This window comes from Sceloporus occidentalis, unplaced genomic scaffold, assembly GCF_023333645.1.
Source record: "Sceloporus occidentalis isolate IW3139 unplaced genomic scaffold, rSceOcc1.0.p SCAF_4, whole genome shotgun sequence".
Taxonomy (NCBI): Eukaryota; Metazoa; Chordata; class Lepidosauria; order Squamata; family Phrynosomatidae; genus Sceloporus; species Sceloporus occidentalis.
This window is the reverse complement of record NW_028316984.1, coordinates 193,411,773-193,428,246: the sequence shown is the minus strand read 5'-3', so window position 1 is coordinate 193,428,246 and position 16,474 is coordinate 193,411,773. Positions and strand designations below refer to the sequence as shown.

General features: G+C 40.3%; 1 protein-coding gene across 1 annotated transcript in view; it reads right to left on the bottom strand.

The window, feature by feature from the left end:
• The window catches only part of LOC149315212 (voltage-gated delayed rectifier potassium channel KCNH5), a 244,103-nt gene that overhangs the window by 86,095 nt on the left and 141,534 nt on the right, over positions 1-16,474 (bottom strand). Inside the window, exon 8 of the mRNA XM_089522753.1 lies at positions 1,501-1,700. Coding sequence (XP_089378879.1) covers positions 1,501-1,700 — 200 coding nt within the window. The remainder of the gene's footprint in view (positions 1-1,500; positions 1,701-16,474) is intronic.

Sequence of the window (16,474 nt, the reverse complement as noted above, 5' to 3'; positions counted from 1 at the left end):
CTCGTTTAAATGTAATGGGTCTGTAAGTAACCCCAAGTAGCTAGATGAACGGCTGAGAATTTGTATATCTATAAATATCAATATATTTGTATGCCAAGCAAAAAAATAAAAGCAGGAAGATGTAGCCAGAAGCATCACGTCTCAGTTATTGGCATGACGAGAGGGAAAATGTGGCAATAAAGGAAATATTATGCCCTAGTTCTAGAAGTATAATGTATGACGGAGGAAATAAAAGGTTTCTTTAAAAATCTTTCAGCACATAATTTATTATTTAAAAGCTCATTCTTTTCATTATTTGTTGGTAAAAAGCATGTTCATTTCATTATTTATTCATTAATTTCATTGTTGTTTGGTTATCCCCATTAGGTTTTCATTCTCTTCCTTTTTCCTCATTGTTTTTGCTGCTGCCCAAAGTGGCAGGTATTTTAGCCATGGTCATGGTGGTCTCTTAATTGTAGCTACCATTTTCTTCCCAATAATAATAATAATAATAATAATAATAATAATAATTAGAGAGAATCTTGTATCAGTTCCTTAGTTAAGTATACTTAATTACTTAAGTTAAGAATTCAGAGACATAGGACCCTATCGCATGGGGTTAAAAGAGTGGCTTACGATTCCCGAATTCAGTGTTAATTCGGGAGGCAGCCGGTTACTATCACACATAAATCACCATCAAATTACTGCCTGGGTCCATCCCGGATGCAGCCCAGGTCGTCTAAGTCACTTCCGCAGCCCCTTTTTGAAAATGGAAGCTTCCAACTTCTAAAAATGGCTGCCAAAATGGCTTAGATGACCCTGGCTGCATCTGGGAAGGACCCAGGTGGCGATTCAGTGGTGATTTATGTGTGATAGGAACGGGCTGCCTTCTGAATTAGCAATGAATTCAGGAAAGGTAAGCCACTCTTTTAATCCCATGTGAGAGAGTCCATAGTCTGAAATATTAGTATGCAATAGTATCTTGTAAGACATTTCAGACTAACTGTGCAGAAGACATTGTAGCCTAAGCTTTCGTAGACTTCTTCCTCAGAGGCGATCTGACCAAGTCAACAAAAGCTTATGCTACTATGTCTTTCACTCAGATGCTTCTGAGGAAGTAGATCAAGTCTAGGAAGGCCTATGTTACAATGTCTTTCATTCAAATGCACTGGAGGAAGTACACAAAGTCTACAAAAATTTATGCTACATCTTCCACTCAGATGCTTGTTTGGAAGTACATCAAGTTTACAAAAGCTTATGCTTAGGAGTCCTGAGCCCATCCTGATATTGATTGATTGATTGAAATTTTATTTCTATACCGCTGTTCCCATGATCACGGCGGATATCTTTTTGATACTCAGCTAAGTACCCTAATTCTATATAAAAAATAATTAATGAGCATGCATAGAATTCTGCATCAGAACACCACGCCCTCCATTGCTTAATTTGATAGGAAATGTTGCAAGTTGGGTTGAATTAGTTGACAACCGGAGCTTCACAGGTACACACACAAAGTCATACCTTCTCTGTGTCAATCCCTTTGGACATGGACCATGTGGAGACGATATAATCCATGACTCGTTCACTAAGGCCTTTAGGGACTTGGTACAACTTTAAGAAATCTCTCACATTGTTCAACATCTCATGGTAGCGGTTGGTGTTGGCATACATTTGTTGGAAAATTGTGGTGACATTTCCAAAAATGGTTGCATAAAGAAGAGCTAGAAGAGAGCAAGAAAAGAATAATTAGAAATAAACAAAGAACCTCAAACAATTGATGAGTATTGACATAAATTGCTATGATGAACTCATTTCTTTGGACAGCTTGGTGCAATCATCCAGTGCTGTATTGTTTTTGATCTTGGTAAAATTACTTTTGAGGACTTTGTTGTTGTGTGGCTTCAAGTTGTTTCTGACTTATTGCGACCCCAAGGTGGATCTTTCATGGGGTTTTCTGGGCAAGGTTTATTCAGAGGAGGCTTGCTTTTGCCTTCCTCTGAGGCTGAGAGAGTGTGTCTTGCCAAAGGTTCTCCCTTGATGATTTTCCATACCTGAGCAGGGATTTGAACCCTCATCTCTAGAGTCCTAATACAATACTCAGACCACTATACCATGCTCACAAAATAGGTTTGCCAGAGTGAAAACAATTGAGAGCTCCTGTACCTTTAATGGTTATGCAGAAGCAGGAAGGCCAGTAGGTCTTGCTTGTTCCCTGGTTGTGTCACAAACAACACCTGCAGATATACCCTCTTCTACACAACCATTAAAGGTACAGGAGCCTTCCTCAATCTTCAGTCTGCCAATCCTACTCCCAAAGCTCCAGCTAGCCTCTGAGATTCTGGCAAACTTTGTCCTCATTATATGAGCCCAAACCAGAACTGTGTGCAAATGGTCGCTCAACATTCTCACAGCTATTTGAGGGTAGAGAAATTCATTCCATTGCTTTTTCCCAAGGATAAGTGAACTCTTCAAAATTTTCTCAAGGGTGAGTCTCACCCGTTGCAAGGACCCCAAGTGGCACTGCCAGACTGAAACTGGAGAGTGCCCCTGTCCCATGAATGATTGCATAGAAGCAGGAAATTCAGCAGGTGTTGTTTGTCCCACAACCAGATAACTAGGGACACTTGCTGAAATTTCCTCTTCTACACAATCATTCAAGGTAGAAGAGCAGTCTCCGGTTTTTGCAACAATGCATCTTTCATTTTCCATCTATTTTTTTCTATTTTTTTCTTTTATTGTTGCTACTGTGAGAAGAACAGTAGTGCCAGCAGCTCTTCTGAAAGTCTGGGCACAATTTTGCATCCTCTTCTGCAGTGTTCTGCACAGTCCCGGTCCTGGTCCAGCTTGCTACCGTGGCCCTGAACTGGGCCACCAGAAGAAATAGATTACATCCACTCCCCTTTGGCCTGGTTCTTCTGCTCTGGTTCTTCGGCTCAGCTTTTGGACATGTAAACACCACAACCCCAATGCAGCCCTAAGTCAGCACTTTTGACCCATCTGTTTTGAGCCTCTGTCTACTTCTCTGAGGAAGTAGAGCCTAATCTCATGAGAAAAGAAAGACAAAATGGAGCCAGAGAGAAGAAACTTTCTCTGTGCCTCTCCACATGCTGTTGTAGTACTTCCGTTCTCCTTCCCAAGGGAGATTGTCATAAAACGATACCTTTTGCCAAATGGATTTTTCCAGCATGACAAAAGGCACATTGTTATGACTGTTTCCCTCAGTGCTTCAACAGTAAGTGGAGAAGAAAGGAGAAAGCTGCTACTCTCTAGCTCCATTTCAGCTCTCTTTCTCATGTGATAAGATTCTAAGTCAGTGATTCCCAAACTTTGGTCCTCCAGGTGTTTAGTTCCCAGAAGCCCCAGCCAGCTTGGCCAACAGTCAGGAATTCTGGGAACTGAAGTCCAAAACATTTGGAAGAGCAAAATTTAGTAACCACTGTTCTAAGTCTATGAAAGGTAATGCTACAGTTTCTTTTACTCAGTCTCAAAGGTGCTACAAGATCCCTTTTCATGTTGGTTAGTCTTAAAGATGCCACAAAACTCCTTTCCCCCATTTTTTATTCTGAAACAGAATAATAAAACCGCACATTTGAAAGAGAGCATTTCTCTTGAGAAGCATGCTGTAGTTCTTCATTAGATGTTTTAAATAAAACAGTGGTCTAAAGTGTGTGAGAGAGTATTGGGTGTGTGTTGAGGCTGCAAGTATGCATAAAATATTTAGCCAAATTAAGCTAAATAGACTTTAGTAGCAAGTGGTTCATCATTACATTCAAAAAGTGCCTCAACTTTATACTCTGGAAATTAATTCTCCAAATTACACCTATTAAAAATAAAATAAATATAGCACAAGATTTAATTTCCTGTAATGTGAAAACAGTTCCAACAGAGATATTTTTAAATGGAGATTTATAAAGAAGAGGCACTGAGTAACTAAGTGCTCCAGCTGGAAAAATTAAGAGAGTGAAAGAACCTGCCACAGAAGACTGGGATCGTAGCTTCTTCTGAATAAAGATCAGGGCACAGACTATATCTAGAACTGGCATAGCATGCATCTACACTGTAGAAATAATGCAATATGGTGCCACTTTAAGCACTGTAGCTCCATCCTACGGAATCCTGGGATTTGTAGTTTAATAAGGTCTTTAGCATTCAATGCCAAGGAGTGATGGTGGCTCACAAAACTATGGATCTCAGGATTCTGTAGAATGGAGCCATGGTTGATAAAGTGGTGTCAAAGTGCATTATTTCCATAGTATAGATTCACCCATGGTCAACTATGAGAAACTAGGGGGCTTCATTAGCTCACCAGCAAAGCCTCCACCACACTCCTCACTGCCAAAAATTTCTAAACCATTCCCATGTGACCCCCCAATACCCACTAGGAGCAGTGGGGGACTTTTTACCATATTTGTAACACATTTCTTGAGTGAGTGTTATGCTTTGGCAGTCTATGGTCCCTTCCAGACCAGCTCCATAATCCCATGTGTTTCAGTGCATGCACATCTTTGCTGAGGTTGCTTTTGCTCCATTCTTTTGAGGGTATTTTATTTTTATTTTTGCTGTATTTTTGGCCAGCCTTAATTTAATCATCTTGGCTTCCAGGGAGAGTTGAAGCTTGATCTATTCTAGGACCCAACTGTTTGTCTTTTTGGCCATCCACAATATCCTCAGCACTCTTCTCCAGCACAACATCTCAAATGAGTTGATTTTCTTGCTATCATTTCTTTTTCACTGTCCAGCTCTCACACTCGTATGTGGTGATGGGAAATACAATGGCTTGGATGAGCCTCAGTTTATTGTTAAGAGTTATGTCTTTACACTTTATGAACTTGTCCAGTTTTTTCATGCCTGCCCTTCTCAATCCTAGTCTTTTTTGATTTGACTGCAGTCTCTGTATTGCTCCATATTTGAACCAAGGTATGCGAATTCTTTGACTATTTCAATTTCATTATTTAATTATGCCTAATTAATTTAACCTGTACAGATAGATGAGAATTACATTCAGTTTCTTTTTTAAAAAACCAGACGTTCTAATATTTGCCAATTCCTCCATAAATGGGCTGAAAAGTACGTGAAAATTTAAAAAGAAATACAAACGTGGAAGAAAAAGAATAATCCATCAGTGTTCCCCTCTTTATGGGGACCAGAGGTGTACTTGGTAGCAGTAGGTTCATAGAAACAAGCAGAAGGGGGCAGCAGCTCCCAGAATCCCCCAGGCAGCATGGCCACTGACCTTTCTGGCTGAGAGATTCTGGGGAGTCTTGTTATGTTTTCAGCTCTTTCAGTGCTTCCAGGCTCATTCTAGGTAGCTTTCAAGAACAGCAATACTCCACTTAAGTAGATATTAGAAGTGAACACTTAGGGGTGCTCCAAGGTGTTATTGGGCTGTAGCCTGTTAAACTTATATGCAGAATATATTATAAGGAAAGCAGGCTTGCACATAGAAGAAGGAGGAGTGAAAATAGGATGAAGCAATGTCAACAATCTAAGATACACAGATTGTCATAATACTAGCAGAAAACCTCCCAGATCTGGAACTACCAAGAAAGATCAAGGAAGAAAGTGCAAAGGCTTACTGCTGAACATAAAGAAAACTAAAATAATGACCAGAGAGAATCTATACAAATTCAACCTAGACAATGAAGAAATAGAAATACTAAAAGAGTTCTCATACCTGAGATCAAACATTGATAGCAATGGGGATTGCAGCCAGGAAATTAGAAGAAAATTAAGAATGGGGAGGATGGCTATGAAAGAAATAGAAAAGATCCTAAAATTCAAAGATATACAACTGAACACAAAAGTTAAAATCACACAAACCATTGTGTTCCCTATTACCATGTATGGATGTGAGAGCTGGACAGTTAAGAAAGTGGATAGGAAGAAAATCAATCAATTTGAAATGTGGTACTGGAGAACAGTGCTGAAGATCCCACAGAAAGCCAAAAAGACAAACAAGTGGGTCCTAGAGCAGATCAAGCCAAAAATCGCCCTGGAAGCCAAGATGACAAAACTGAGGCTGTCATACTTTGGACACATCATGAGAAGGTGCTACACATTGGAAAAAACAATAATGCTAGAAAAGGTGGAGGGAAGTAGAAAGAGAGGAAGGCCACATGCTAGATGGATGGACTCTATTAGGCAGGTCATGAGTATGAGTTTGCAGGAACTAAGCAGAACAGTAGAAGACAGGGAATCTTGGAGATATTTCATCCACAGGTGGCTATGGGTCAGGATTGATTGAGGGCAGTTAACAACAACAACAGTCCTCAGAAATAACTTTTCAAGACTGGTAATGAACACTGCATCTGTGCTATCATTTTATATTTCCTACTCTTTTCCAGAATGATGCAACATCATTGGCGGTATGCCACATTAAAATGGTGGCTCAGGACCAACCATCCAGAGCAGGAGATCCAAGAGAGGCAACAGAGATGAAATGAGTCTTGCCAGGTCTCGAGGGACCCAACAACTATCCAAAGAGAGAGCTGGACTTGGCTGCATGCTATGTGGCTTCAATTAGCATTTAGCTAATTAGTATTTTAACAATCTTCCCCCTCACCCTGGCTTCTATCACTGTGACAACTCCTGCAGAGTTACTCCCTGCAATTCAGGCAACAAATAGTCTGGGCTGAAGCATCAATATCTCAATGGGGTTGTTGAAATCATAATTAAAGCTGAGTTACACAGCTGAGATTCCCATTATTGGCCATGGATGGTGTGCCTGGAACTGGAAAAACATGTAGATCTATTAAGTAAATAGGAGTGCCTTGCTTATGCCAATATCCTGTAGCTGACATGCTGAAATTAAGTAGATGATTCTTCTCTACTGCATATGAGAATATGGTGGATGAAGTAAGATCCATCTGTTTAATTTATGTGGATCAGGCTGTTATTAGAGGCACAGGATCAGGGTCAAAAGCTAAGGTAGAACACATGGTTGGTCCAGAGAGGGCTCATCTACACTGACCAGAATACTTTGGGCTAGAAGCACTAGAAGTAAAGCTGACTGTATTTTGTCATATTTTGGACATATTGTGGGATGACATGACTCAGTGGAAAAGATGATGGCTTGGTAAAGTGAAAGGTTGTAGTAAAAGGAAAGCCAGTGTGGCATAGTGGATTAAGCACTGGACTACAACTCCAGAGATCAACCATGGAAACCCACTGGATTATTTTGGATGACTCACACAGTCTCAATCCCTCAAAAAACCCATGATAGAGACTCACTGAAGGGTTGCCATAAATCGGAAACAACTTGAAAGCACACAATAGCAACAAGTAGGAAAAGCAGGAAACCACATTACAGGTAGAATGATTCAATCAAGGAGGTAACAGTCATACATTTGCAAGACCTGAGTAGGTCAGATTGTTATGATTATAATTATGATTATGATTGACGAACAGGGATTTAAGACATCTCTCATTCATAGAGTTGCCATAAGTCAAAATCAACTTGATAGCAAATATCAACAAGGTAACAAAGAAATTCAAGTTAAACAGATTTAGACCATTGTTCCATCATGGTCAGTAATATCAAAAATAACTGAAAATGGTCAAAATGCAAAAAAAAGTATTTTTTTTCTGTACTCTGGGTGCTAGTACATTTGTGTCCTTCCGGCAGACATTGCATTAATGCAACCACTGTGGCTAACCACTATGGAAACAGAGTATTGGTTTAGGGCAGATCTACACTGGTCAAAATACTCCAGGCTGGCCCCAAATTTCTCTGTTACCTCTACACTCCAGTAATGATGCTGGGTGGCTGTCTATACACATATTCTGCTGTGTCACTTGGCATCAGCACCATTGGCATGGGTCACTTGCTCCGAGGTCGAAAATGAGACACCCAACTTTGATCACATCACTGGGTCCCCTCTTGTGACTGCAGAGGGAGCGACTCACGCCACCGGTGCATGGCACAGTGGCATCCTATGTAAACATCTGCCCAGTATTATTCCAGTCTGGCTCCAGATTTTCCAGGAATTTTTTGGCAGCCACATAGTGTCAGAATGTAGAAGTAACAGAGAAATTCAGGGCAGCTCTGGGACTAGATTACTCTGAGATCATCCTGGAGTATTTTGGCCAATGTAAACCTGCCCTAAGCCAATACTCTGTTCCCACAGTGGTTGGCCACAGTGGTTGCATCTGTGCAATGTCTGCCAGAAAGACACATGTGTAATACCACCCACAGTTTGGTAAAATTATTTTTTTTACATCATAACTCCCAGAATCCTACAACTGCTGGCCATGTCTGAAACACTGGAGCAAAAGGAAAATCTGGAGCAAAAAGTAAGTCTTTGTTATGTGGTTTTTGGAAATTATCACACGGTTCTTAAATAGTGGGATAGAAGAAGGATTGAAACTGTAGTCATTAGATCTTATTGCACAACCTGTGCCTAGGCAGTAGGTATGCTGCAGTCAATCTGTGCTTTTGCCTCTGCTTTTAATTAACTGGAAAATCCTGTGAATAGCTGTCAATTGCACAGTTAACCCCTTATTGAAGTATGTGTCATAGGTCATTCAGGGATAATTCAGAGAGAAGGGGATTTCAATCAGTTTCATTTCACCAGACCCGCACCCCCCACCCCATTCCTAATGAAAGTTAGGCTTCTTACTGTAGAGAAGGCAATCATTTTCTCTGGGGCAGGAGAAATGGGATTTAAAGGGTTTCACTGCGTACACACGCCATTAACAACCAAGGCAAGACTACTTTACTTACTTAATGTCCGACAGCTGATGAGCAAATGGAATGGTAGTGCGCTAAGATGCATTGGCAACTTGTTATCAATTCACAGTGGTCAAATGCTGGTACTACAGCCATTCACTCACAAACCACAAGGTTGTGGCAGGTTTCATTTTTATTTATTTTTTAATTGTATGTACAGCACTGTGTATATCTACAGCGCTATATAAATAAAGTTTAATAATAATAATAATAATAATAATAATAATAATAATAATTGTGAGTTCAATCCCAGCCAAGGGCTCAGGTTCGACTCAGCCTAGCATCCTTCCAGGGTCATTAAAATTAGTACCCAGCTTGTTGAGGGCAATTAGCTTACTGTTGTAAACTGCTTAGAAAGTGTAGTATGAAGCGGTATATAAATGAAGCTGCTACTGCTGTTTTGGGTGTTTAAAAAGCTCCAACAGCATCAGGATGGAAGCTTTGCATGAGAATCTCCTAAAGCAGGTGTGCCTTGGATTTGATGCATAACTGGACTCACATTGTAAAGACAGTCCACAGTCTAATTAGAGGTTTGGTCCTGCATCATGAAAAAAGGTGATGGCAAAGTTGTGGGGAAACTGGTTCAGTTGACCCATGTGGATGTGTCCTGTGATAAGCCTTTGGTCTGATCCAACATGGGTCTTCTCATATTCTTTTGCAGGAGCAGGTCCCAGCAGGTGGACAGTTTGAAAAATGCCATGGGTGAATACAGCGGATCCTATATGGGTTATTCTCTTATGCTTTTTGAATAGTTAAGACTGCAGTCTTATTCACACTTCATGGAACATCTGCTTGCAGAGGAAGAATCCTATTATGATAATTGTGAGGATGCCCAAGCTTTCCGGTGTGTTACTTACCCGCAGGTCAGAGAGAGACAATTGGCGTCACTTGAGCATTTCAGCGCTTCCCTAATTAAGGCAGCAAAAGGCAAGTTTGGTGTAATTTGAGATTCGCCAGTGGGGTTCTTCACACAGATCCTCACTGCTTCCCTGCTGTATCCTTATTCAATTTGTATATTAGATAACAAGGAAAAATGTGGTCTGTGTCAAAACTGTACGATCAGTGACTCAAACAACTCTGAGCCTCATTTCCATTTTTTTTTCTCTCCCATATCCTGACCTCAGTGTGATTATATATGTACTTCTCCTTTGCCTAAAGGTTTCCTCTGTATTAGATTCGACAAGGAAAGTGTGGCGAATAAGAAAAGTCAGAAGGGCCTAAATATGGTACAGACAGGTTGAAAAACCCAATTTGCTTAGACTTAGGCTGCATCTGCACTCTAGAAATAATCTAGTTTGATGCTGCTTTAAGTGTCATGGCTCAATACTATGGAATTCTGGGATCTGTAGTTTTGTGAGACATTTAGCCTTTGCTGTCAGGGTGTCCTGGTGCCACAACAAACTACAAACCCCAGAATTCTATGGCAGTTAAAGTGGTGTCAAACTGGATTATTTCTGCAGTGAGGATGCAGCCATAGTCTGTTGACATACTGCAGAATTAATGCAGTTTGACACCTCTTTAATTGGCTTAGCTCTTTCCTGTGGAATTCTGGGATTTGTAGTTTGTTGTGGCACCAGAGCTCTTTGACAGAGATGGTTAAATAGCTAAAAATCCCATGATCCAATAACATTGAGCCATGGCAGTTAAAGCAGTGTCAAACTGCATTTACTCTGCAGAGTAGATGCAGCCCTAGAAAACATTGTTTCTAGTGATTTCAAGCTAAGTTAAATAGGTATAAAATATTCTGAGCCACGCTCCAAAAATCTAGACATCTTTTGCTGATATGATAACACTTAAAACACCTAAAACACCTAAAACACTGAAACAAGATAGAACAGACTTGATGAACACACTTTGTGTGGAGAATCTGGGTGCTACTGAATGTTAAGAATTCTATATAAAGGTGGTTTAAAGTTGGTTCAAAGCAGAGTCTATCCAGCACTGTGATGCTAAATGAACTGCTGAACTGAATCTACTATTGCTTTCCATTCATGAACCTTATTTTGGGGGTTTTTTTAATTGCCATAAATGGGAAGAAAGCAATGAATATTCTACTTAAACCTGCATGCTTTGACTCCACTGTCCCTTGATGTTGCCACATTGCAGAAATAATGCAGTTTCACACAGTTTTTAACTGCTATGGCTCCATCCTTGGGAATTCTGGCATTTGTAGTTTGTTGCGGTACCAGAGCTCTCTGATAGAGATGGTTAAATCTCTCATAAAACTGTATACCCCAGAATTCCATTGCATTGAGCCATTGCGGCTAAAGTAGTGTCAAATTGCATCTATTCATTGCAGTGAGAGGGAAAGTACAGGATCCACTAAAGAGCATCACATATTCTGTGATGTGTCAGTAGAAGGTCAACAGTTGTTATTTCAGGGGAACTCTATGGAAGGGAGCACATGCACAGAGCTCTGTAGCAGCACCCTGAAATAGTTATTAAAATAGTTGTTAAAATATTGAATTTTTTATGCACAACTTGATGCCATCCTGAAGGTTTTGTGTTAGGTGATCATCAACGATTAGTCCAGTGATTAAAAATGGAATTACTTCCAAGTTAACATGCTCATTGAAACTGCTCCTAAACTTCACTAACTTACACTTTAAGTCACCCATATTAGTAAACCTTACAGTGTTTCTAATTATAGTCACCCATTGACTTTTGTGGCACAAGGTGGACTCAAACCTGGTTCTCCCAGCTCACAATTCTAACCACTATGCCACTTATTGGAGAAAGGGCAGGATATAAGGTATCTAATAACTAGGCCCAATGAGAAGGAACAGGCAGGGATTGATAAAAGGATTAGGGTTGTGTTGGTTCCTATGGGAAGTATGGAACTGAGCTCAGACGAGATATAAAGGTAACATATCATAATGAAGATCCCACATTGGATTTTCATAACCTAAGTCTCTACATTAATCACTGTGCATCCCTTGCACTAAATGGCAACTGAACCAAGACATGTCCTGTTCTCACACTGCACCAACAGGCAGAGCACCAGAAGTTTAGAAGCTGAATGATCAAACATCCAATAACAGAAGCTAAAGGAACATTATCCAATAATAAAAGGGCCAGAGTCAGAAGCTGTAAATCCAAGCATGGTTCACAAGTAGCAAGAAACAGTCCAGGGTCATAAATGACGGAATCAGGTCTCACAGTAGATCCAGACTGAAGGGAATCCCAAGCTTGTTTCCCACAAGTGAAAGAGGGGAAAGCCCTTGATTTATAAAGCCCTCTGACTCAGCCCCACACAATTTGTGGACTGTATTTCAAGAGGATGCTTCCCAGCTGCATGAACACAGCCTCTCACTCAACCTGTAGTGGAAGGACTGTGTTAGTGCCAAATGCTGAAGCCATCACCTTTCCCAAGGACTTGGAGCCATGTCTCCTTCCTCCTTCTCCTCCTGTGGAGCACTCAGATGTCTATCACAATGAGCTGGAGTAAGGCATAGCTGCAGTAGATCTATTTCATCTTCTGAAGCCAAGCTCTCAAGGGAGAGGCATGAGAAAAGCAAATTTGCAGCCAAATGTAGAACCAAATACATGTTGGTCTCAATGCACAATGTGCATTCATCTGCAATAATAACACTGCATGTGCAACTTCACTTCTCCAAGCTTGAACTGGATGTGGATATTTCCACACTGTACAAAAATGTGCAATTACTTCTATAGGAGAATGTACACATATTTAAGACAACATCAGGATTTTGGCCAAAGGGTGTATACGTTTTTCTCATTTTTAAAGCATCCCAACAACTATCTGGCATTTCTACACACATGCTCAGACACACAAAAACACACTTTTTCTGGTCACATTTGATTCCCTTTTATTGGCAGTGCCTATCAGAACAGCACTTGTCAAGCAGTCATTAGTATTAGCTGTCATAAGGAACTGGGAACTTGATTTTCTGTCAAAAGCCTGGATAGCCCAAGTTTTTGCAGAATACTCTTGACTCCGATCTCATTATTGAGCCACTGCCGACATCTGTGGATTAAAGCCATATCACGTTTGTTCCACCACATGTCTTGTCGTGTCAGGAATGTCACAGGTAATAAGCATGAGATACAAAGGCTTATGCAGCACTTCCCTTGTAGGGCAGCCCCAAACCTGATGGGGTCAATGTTGATGGTTTCCATCAAAAACTTCCATGTGTCAAGCTGGCAGATGCCATCAAAACAACAGAGGAGAGCTGAACAGATTGTTGCCGTGTTGCGGCGGCGTCTCTTACTATTTTTTAAATTTATTCTCAGCAAATTTTCTGACATGGACACAGAGCTCCTGTCATATCTTGAGGAAAATTGGGTGACAAACAGTTGCTCCAGGCAGGCTCCAAAAACACTACTCCCACATGACAAACAGATATTTATGCCTATTAAAAAAAACACATCTAGGATATTGAAACACATATATCTACATCTCCATGCATCTCTGAATCTATTGCCAAGATCCTACATTATGCTTGCTTGGTGTAAATCAACATTTGCATAGGCCCTGTCTGCAAATAAAACATCCTCACCTTATTCCCATGGCAGCAAGTATGGAAGAATCATAGAGTTGTAAGACAACACAAGGACCATCCAGTCTAAACCCTGCCATGTGGGAAGACACAATCAAAGCACTCCCAACAGATGGTAATCCAGCCTCTGTTTGAAGACCTCCAAAGAAGGAGGAGACTCCACCACACTCCCAGGCAGCATATTCCACTGACAAACAGCTCTTACCACCAGGAAATTATTCCTAAAGTTTAGGTGGAATCTCTTTTCCTCCAGTTTGAATCCATTCCTCCATGTCCTAGTCTTTGGAGCAACACAAAACAAGCTTGTTCCATCCTTACTATGACATCATTTCAAATATTTAAACATGGCTGTCACATCACACCCCTTAGCCTACTCCTCTGCAGGCTAAACATATCCAGTTCCCTAAGCCACTCCTCATAGTGCATGGTTTCCAGACCTGACACATGGCCCAAACTGTGGTTCGGGTATGAATTGTCCAGATGACACCTAGACAATTCAGCACCAAACCCAAGATATAACACCCTTAAAACTGGTTAAAATCAATCACGTTTTGTGCTGCATCTTCCTGGAAGATCAGGAACCCTCCACTGCAACACTGCGCAGCTAACATATCCCACTGTGCCAGCCTCTACTACCAGCACTGGTGCAAGTCACTCACTTTGATGTCAGATTGAGGTGTCAAGCCATGTGATCAATACAGGGTGCCTTGATCTGACCTCAGAGTCAGCACAGCAGAATGCACATGCAAACAGATGCCCAGGCTCACAATGGAGTGCCCAAGGCAACAGGTGGCAGAATATTCCACAACATCCCTGGAATATTTAGGCCCATGTAACACCACCATAGTTACACAGTGGCTGTGCTACATCTTTGCACAAGTTTGGAAAGTTATCATTCTGGGAGTTTTAATCTTGTTTGTTTGTTTGTTTTTGCAGGCTGCATCTGCACTGCAGAAATAATGCACTATGGCACCACTTGAACTGCCATGGCTCAATGTATGGAAATTCTGCAATTTTTGGTTTTGTGATATATTTAGCCTTCTCTGTCAGAGAGCCTTGGTGCCACAAGAAACTACAAACCCATTCCACAACATTCAGTCATGGTAATTAAAGGGGTTTTTTTTTGGGGGGGGGCATTATTTCTGCAGTGTGGACGCAGCCTTATTAGGCTCTGTTTCTGTGTAAGAAAGTGATTTAGAAAATATATTTTCCCCTCTGCCATTCTATGAAAGTTTTGAGAGATCTTTTGGGGGAGTAGAGTGATGTCCAAACAGAACTAGGTAACTGGAAAATAATTTCAAATTAAGGATTTTTTTTTAAAAAAAAAGTATTATTAATTGCCATGCTACTGCAAGCTTATTAAAGTGTGCACTTTGGATTTCCATCATCAGGAGGAAACTGCAAGCATCAGATTCTTTTCTTTTAATGTTTTCAAATTACGTGCAAGTAAATGTGCCCAATTAAGAATCCATATGTTTGAAAAATGGGCACCAGTATACTTTAGTTAATAAAGAAAATGACTACTTTACAGAAAGTGCATACCAAAAATATCCACAAATTTATGTGTAGAAAGAAAGAAAGAAAGAAAGAAAGAAAGAAAGAAAGAAAGAAAGATAGATCTTGGAGCTTGATTCAGAACTTGCTTTTCATATCTATATTTTGGAGAACTAAATCTTCATAAATAGCATTCTTGTAGTAGTAGTTGTTGTTTTCTGCCCTTGAGGCGATCTTGACTCATGGCAATCCTGTAGATGAGATATCTCCAAGACCCCCTAATCTAATCCGCTCAGTTTATCTATCCACCTACCATGAAGTCTTCTCTCCTTTTGATGCCTTCCACCTTTTCTAGCAGCATTACGTCTTCTGATGATTCATTTTTCCTCATGATGTGGCCAAAGTACGACAGCTTTAATTTAGTCACTTTGGCACTTTCCTTCTTACCCTGCTTCAGTAACTGGCCCAGGTCTTGGTCTGTTTCTGCTAGTAGTATTGTGTCATCTTTATATCTTAGGTTGTTAATGTTCCTTCTTCTCATCTTCACACCTGCCTCTGAGTCCAAACCCACTCTGCATACAGTATTTTCTAGTAGAATATATTTTCTTGTAGACAAAAGCAAAATTTTGTCATTTTCTCCCTGCTGCAAAAAAGTCTTTAACAGTTTTGTGGGTTTTCAAGGACTAGTCACTGTTCAGGACTCTTTGAGGGGAAAATGTACATATCTGTGTGTGTGTGCGCACACACATTTTCTGCATAGAAGTGTTCTTTTCTACATAGATAATCATATGTTCTGTACAGGAAACTTGCTTTCTGCCCTTAAAATGCATTTCTTTGGAAGAAAAAAAATTACTTTTTTTTTTTTTACAAAGAATGAATCCCAAAAAGGAAAGATTCTCATTTCGCAAGTATTCTTCTCATCGGGATTTGCCAGGACTTGTGAAACCCATTTCTCTTCTATCACTTGAATATTTCCCAATATTCTTTCCATCCCCATATGTTAATCACAACAAGAGTGATAACAATCAACCATGGTAAATATGATTAGAGCACAATGCTACATATCTCGTCGGGTTTGAATACATCATTTATATCTCTGAAAGTAAATGTAAGTGTGGGTAATACCTTTTGAATTAATCACATGAAAAGGCTATCCAGTCGGGAGCATATCATGAACAGGTTGACATGAAATTTCTCCATGACCAATTTGGGTTTGGCAACTGATGTTGTCACTACAAACAAAGGTAACCAGTAGGCAAATTTTTTTTGCAAAAAGTTTAAAAAGCATTGAAAAGTTTGACACTGTCTAGAGCGATCAGCCCCAATAAATGTGCATAAGTTGCACGACTGATCTTGAGCTCAAAATCTGGGTTTCCCAGGTGTATGTTTGCCATTTTGTGTTATGCTTTGTACAGGGATAATGATGCATCTTCATCAAACCAGAGAGCAGACAATTCTACAGGAGCAAAACAATAATGACCATCACATGTCATTGTAGTTAATTACTGCTCTGATGAGTTTTAGAGGGATCAAAAGAGGATTGTGCTACAAAAAAAATGCAAATCTGTGTGATCACAGAACTCTGACAGTCTCTTTTGGCTTTCCACTATGTATTTCATATTTAATGCCTGCAACGTTGCTATTGTAATTGGCTTTTGCCTTTGATTGCCTGGCAGGGCGAACATATGGCAGCTGTCTCTCGTAAAAACCCAGGTAACAATATGCTGATGTGCATGAAGCTCTTCCAGGGAGT